The 6111-nt window shown below is 48.6% G+C and overlaps 1 protein-coding gene across 3 annotated transcripts in view; it reads left to right on the top strand.

Annotated features, from left to right (window-relative positions):
* The first annotated feature begins 2241 nt into the window (after positions 1–2241).
* Positions 2242–6111, top strand: part of LOC101989618 (up-regulator of cell proliferation) — a 31220-nt gene continuing 27350 nt past the window's right edge. Inside the window, exon 1 of one of the 3 annotated variants that reach the window (XM_013353390.2) lies at positions 2242–2432. Coding sequence is in view for 2 of the 3 variants with exons in the window: in XM_026788711.1 (XP_026644512.1) it covers positions 2826–2878 (53 nt within the window). In the remaining variant the exon portion in view is untranslated. Of the gene's footprint in view, positions 2433–2485; positions 2879–6111 lie in introns of those variants that run through there. The other 2 variants (XM_005366172.2, XM_026788711.1) reach the window with 2 other exon arrangements.

Raw genomic sequence — 6111 nt, 5'->3', positions numbered from 1 at the left:
TTTTTTTTGGTTTTTCGAGGCAGGGTTTCTCTGTAGCTTTGGAGCCTGTCCTGGAACTCCCTTGGTAGACCAGGCTGGCCTCGAATTCACAGAGATCCGCTCTGCCTCCCAAGTGCTGGGATTACAGGCATGCGCCACCACCGCCCGGCTACTGAGATTCCATCTTATACCTGTAAGAATGGCCCAAATCAAAACGCTGATGACAATTTATGCTGGGGAAGTTGTGAGGAAAAGGGAACACTTCTGCATTGCTGGTGGGAATGCAAGCTGGTACAACTCCTTTGGATGTCAGTGTTGTGATTTCTCTGGAAATTGGGAAACAACCTTCCTCAAGACCCAGTTACACCACTTTTGGATATATATCCAAAGGATGCTCAATAGTGCCACAAGGACATGTGCTCAACTATGTTCATAGCAGCTTTGTTTGTCATAGCCAGAACCCGGAAACAACCTAAATGCCCCTTGATCATAGAATGGATAAGAAAAATGTGGTACATTTACACAATGGAGTACTACACAGCAGAAAAATATAACGACATCTTGAATTTTGCAGGCAAATGGATGGAACTAGTGTTGTTCTTAATTCCTGACTGGCTTTCTTGTCTGCGGGTTAGAGGGTAAAGACGTTAAGCGAGGAAGAAGACACAGACACGCGGCGGTCCCACGTGGGTGCACTTTTAATGGGGGAGGGGTAACAACAAACAGGAAAAGGTGTGCAGACAGGGCAGGAAAGGCAGGGGAAAGAGAGAGAGAGAGTGGCGGCTCTCACTTTTTAACGGGGAATGCAAAGGCTTCTGGGAATATGTCCGTATCCAGGAGAACGCTGGGAACTGTAGTTCCACAAAGGAACAACAACTAGAAAACATTATTTTGAGTGAGGTAACTCAGACACAGACAGACAATTATCACATATACTCACTCATAGGTGGTTTTTAAACATAAAGCAAAGAAAGCCAGCCTACAAACCACAATCTTAGAGAATTTAAACAATGCGAACACTAAGAGAGACTTACATAGATCTAATCTACATGGGAAGTAGAAAGTAGAAAAAGACAAAATCTCCTGAGTAAATTGGGAACATGGGGACCTTGGGGGAGGGTTGAAGGGGAGAGGGGAGAGACAGGGAGGGGAGCAGAGAAAAATGTAGAGCTCAATAAATATCAATAAAGTATTAAAAAAAAAGAATCCCTAGGAAAAGAAGCATTGTCAGCTTTCCTTTGTAGATCTTTACACGTCTTCTGTAAACTGTTAGCTTTGTTTTCCTAAGAGGACAAGAAGGCCCAGAAGCACTGCATGGGCTCTCCTTGGATGAAAGACGGGAACGAGGGACTCCAGCCCTGGAGAGGGAACTTTAATTAGTAAATTGGTGGAGCCCAGTTCCAGCCTAGATATTCTGACAGCTGAACAAAGGGGTTATCTCTGTAGTGTTTGATATTCTTAGTGGTGAAAAGAATATTAATGTTGGGCCCTGCACCACACAGTGGTGCACACTTTTAATCTCAGCAGCCCGGAGGCAGAAGCAGGGAAACAGAACTCCGTGAATTCAAGACTATCCTGGTCTCCACACCGAGTTCTTGGAAGGTCAGTGTTATACCGTGAGAACCTGTCTCAATAAAAATAAGAAAGAGAAAGAACATGAAGTTAGGAAGGTGGGGAGGATCTGGGAGGGGAAAGAATATGACCAAAATATATTGCTAGAAACATTTTTTATTGAAAAAAAAAACTAAAGCTATAACACAAAAATGCCACCAGCAACGGTTTTCATTGCATGGTCCAAAGCTTTTTACTAGGTATTTTCTCTTATATTAGTTTTTGAAACTATTTTGGCAGGGACTGAAATCAAGGCTCAAAATTTTACGTGCCCAAGTATTCAGAGCTTGTAGGTGACGCTAGGAAATCCCATTGTACAAGTTCCAAACTCTATACTTCAATGTAATGCTTAATATCCATACAGTTTTTTAAAGGGGGTAACCAGTTCGGAAGCCAACCAGTACACCAAAACACCACTGAGAACTAGTAGCAGGAAAGACGTCGTTCTCCTTAATAATAACAGTAATGACCTTTAGATCCCAGAGTTAGAGAAAGTGCTTTTCTTGCAGAAACTAACACAGAACGCGGGGGTTGGAGGTGACGCCCGCCGCTTGGCAGCCAGTCAGTGGCCCCAGGGCAGGTCGGGCTCCGCAGGTGAGTTCCGGCCTCCGGGCAGCGGGCCGGGCTAGAAACTGCGGTCTCAAGTCCTCAGGGCCCTGCGCGTCCTCTCCCTCGCTCCAGGCGCCGGCCTGCCCTCACCGGGAGTTCGGCCCACGGCGCCCGACGCCCTAGCGGAGCGGGCGGGGGCGGCCTGCAGGCCCCTCCCCGGCGCCCAACGGCAGCAGCGCAAGCAGCGGAGGAGGCGGGAGCGCCCAGGCCGCTGCGCTCATGGCGTCGCCCGGGTAAGTGAGGCGCTCCGGCTGCGCAGGGGGCGCCTCTGGGGTGAGGGGCGGGCCGAGCCGTGCTTGTCCGCGACCCGGCGCCCCCTCTGCTTCAGCCTCGGCCAGACCCCGGGTGACCCTGTCCCGTCAGGTGCCTGTCCGCCACCCGCGGCCTCCCCCGCCGACCTTGGGCGGTCGTGGCCCGGCCAGGGTCTCCCCGCGGGGTCGCCGGTAGAACCAGCTTAGGCCAGCGGCCGGTTAGGGCCCGGGAGCCCGAGAGATGGAGCCTGGGTCAGAGCAGTGGGAAGACTGAGGAGGGGGACTCGGGGTCCTAGGTCTCTCCCGAGGCCGCAGAGAGGCTTAGCAGGCCTGACGTGGGCTTCTGGCGTTTGTACTTGCTTGCGTTGGAAGTTGATGCTTGGGTTCACTGTCGTTAGGACATCCCCAGGATGTTCCACAACGTCAGGGTAAGGTGGACTCCGCTGGACCCTTGTCCAGAGTTGGAAAGCTGATCCGGGATCAAAGGCCCTGCCTGTGTTTGAGGGGGGCTTCTGTGGGATGGTTACACTTGTTCTGAATATTACCTAATTTCCTTTCTTCTTTTTAAAATAATGTTCTTTCTTAGGAAATTACAGTGACACATACAGTTTGTATTTATTTGATGAAAAACTACCTCAACAGTTGATTTTACTAGTTGATTTTTACTAGTTACTAGTTACGAGATCTGAAATGACAGAATTAGACTAATGGTTTTGTGTCACAGAAAGGAAAATGGGACTCAAGGTCATAGTTTTAGTTGGTAAACATCCCTTTTGACTGTACTCCGTCATTCAGAGGATCTTATACCCAATAGTACTGGTAGTAGTTGAAGCGGTGGATCATCGCAGTTCAGAGGGCTTACAGGTGCAGGAGGACTTTTGGGGCCGAGCGTGTAGAAGTTAAACCTCCCACAAAGAGGTCTGCACTGTGCTGTGGAGTCATTTGGCTAGGCACAGTGGTCTGAATGAAGGTGAATGAAGCAATCTGAACTTGATCCAGGCCTGCAGGCGCCAACCAGATCATGGGCAATTTCCACCTGCCTAAAGCCTTCCTAGGCTTGGGACCAGGCCTGTTCATTGCCAGCTCAGTGTCTAGTACTTTGAGCTCATAAGGAGAATAAACAGTGACCCATCCTGGGAAGGCCAGGCTGATGGACCCAGAGGGTAAGGTCCCTGCATTCTTGCCCTGCCTGTTAGGAAGGTATGAGATAGAGCCTCTTGGAAGCAGCGTGGAAGTGTTTGAGCCTTTTGGGGCTTCTATTAGGCTTGTAGAAATCATCTCATGTTTCGTGTCAGAGCACAGGGCTTTGTCAGGGGAGGGCCTAACTGTTGGATCAAAATTCTGTGGGTCAGTGATGCTGGGAACATGGTATGTATAGGGGGTGGTATTTGGTGTTTGTGGTCTAGTAGTTGGGAGTGACCTGGTGAATTTGAGGTGTATAGTGATTTGTAATTTCCTAAGGCGTGTCTATTAACAAAACTGAGGTCCTAAAACTCCTAATAGACTTAAAAACTCTGTGCTTATTTGCTTTGCTATGCATACACTTCCTGACTACAGTTCTCGTCTCTAGATTTTGCCCCCAACTGTCCTCTTTAATAGGCTTCTCTGTAGGTGAGAGAATTGCCTCCTGGGACTCGTGACCTGTCAGCTGCCTGTAATTTTTTCTTTTTAAGCTGGGGTCTGGCTGATGTATTCATGGCTAGTCTGGGGCTTCAAGCTCACAGAGATGTACCTGCCTCCGACTGTTACCACTAAACCTCCTCACTACGTTAGATGTTTTAGAGAGCGAGGGTAGAGCAATGCATGGCAGAGATGGACAGAGCTAGTCCATGCTCCCCATGTCTGTTGTCTTTTTTGCTAAGTGCTGATCTGAGTGATCGGATGATAGAGTTAGAGGGAAGGGAAAAATGGGAACTAGTTTTTGAGGATCTTACAGATGTGGGATTAAAAAAAAGGGATGTGCTTGAGAAATGACCCATAACTCAGTGTGTCCTGAAAAAAGTAGAATCTAGACCGGTAGAGAAGGTGGGGACCATGGGCTTCTTGCCCACCACTGAAAGGCCTTTCTAGTCAGCATCAGTACGGCTCTGGGAGAATACTCGGAACAGCAGCGTAGAGTGGGAGAGGCACAGGAGACACGACACAGAGCTCGCCCAGCTGCTACCATCCTGCCCACTTCCTGACCGGTCTCCCTCCTATTACCAATCAGCTGGCTAGGGTCGTTTTGCTCTGCTGGAATAGAACTCAAATCTCTTCAAGGGCTGGTCTTTGGAAACCTTATTTCTCTCTGTTTGGTGACAGCAATGGTCGCAGCATCAGGTGGTACCTTCTCATGTTAGAGCCCTGGGTAAGCTTTAAGTGTTGAGACCCTTATTCCCACAAGGGTATAGTATGTTGGCTTCACAATTTAGGGTTCTTGGTGCTTAAAACCGCTTAGGCCTAGATTCTCATGTCGTTGCCCCTTAAGATAGCTCCTGGAACTCTGCTGGCAACCAGAGCCTGCTGTTTTTCTCCTGGCTTCTCAAGCCCTTTTAGCTTTGTCCAGTCTTCGTTCTTTGCTTTCCCTCTCTGCCTCCACTGCTCTTCTTCCTGCTCTGCCTGCTTCCTCATCTGCTGACCGTTGAGGTGTCGCTACCCTGCTGCTGTTCCACTGTGCGTGTTACCATTTCTTTGCCGTCGCTGGTATTTATTTCTGTTACCAGCTCAGCCTGGACTATTGAAAATGGGGAAGAAAAGAAAATAGTCAAGGCAAAAGCAGGGAGGCCGCACTAGAGAGTGTCTCTGACTACTAAGTGAGCCTGAGTGGCCTTCTTCAGGAAGAGACAAGTGCTACTTAAAGAGTCACATTGCCCCTCTCCCAGTGTCTTTATTCCCGTGAAAATGAAGGCAAGCTCTCATTATCTTAAGGTGCTTTTGGTTAAGGCTAGAGTTAATTTTGGTTGTAGAAAGCTTCCCTGCATATACAAAGTCCTGGGTTCAGTCTTTAGCACTGCATAAAGTGGGCCTGGTGGCTCAGCCTGTAATACTAGCACCCTGGAAGGAGAGGCAGGAGCACAAAAGTTCAAGGCCATCACCCTCTGTTAGAAGAGGTCAGCCTGGGATTCATGGTAACCTGTCTTAAAAGAAATTTAGTGATTTCAACAGTGCTTAACATTTGTTCACGGCCCAAAGGAGAGGGAGCGGGATCTCTGCCAGCCTCTCTCTCTCTTTCCATCTCTTGTCTTCACAGCGTGCAGATTTCCCACCTACCTAGATCTTCCTGTCTTGTCAGAGACACTTCTCTTTGATGGTTGGAGTGTCCCCAAGGCTTTGTAGCCCATCTCTGCTAATCTCAACACACATATATTCTGCATGTTTCTGTGGGTTTAACTGTTGATTCACAATTCACATGTAGGTTTCTCGGAGTCTCTGTGGTCCTTGAAATTGTGTGCAGTGTTTTCCTGGAACCAAAATCTAGCTATTATGGGCTTCAAGGTGTGTAGCCCAGGCAGGCCTTGAATTTATGACCCTCCAGCCTCGTCTCTGGACCGCTGGGATGACTGACCTTCACCCTGTGCTCTACCCATCCTATTTTTAAAAGCGGTCTCACTCTGCACAGTGCTGCATCTATCCAGCCTGAATTCCCTGGTTCTTAATACTTTCTTCTTCTCCTTCTCCTTCT

The sequence above is a fragment of the Microtus ochrogaster genome, unplaced genomic scaffold (assembly GCF_000317375.1).
Source record: "Microtus ochrogaster isolate Prairie Vole_2 unplaced genomic scaffold, MicOch1.0 UNK6, whole genome shotgun sequence".
Taxonomy (NCBI): domain Eukaryota; kingdom Metazoa; phylum Chordata; class Mammalia; order Rodentia; family Cricetidae; genus Microtus; species Microtus ochrogaster.
This window is presented reverse-complemented; position numbering and strand designations above follow the sequence as displayed.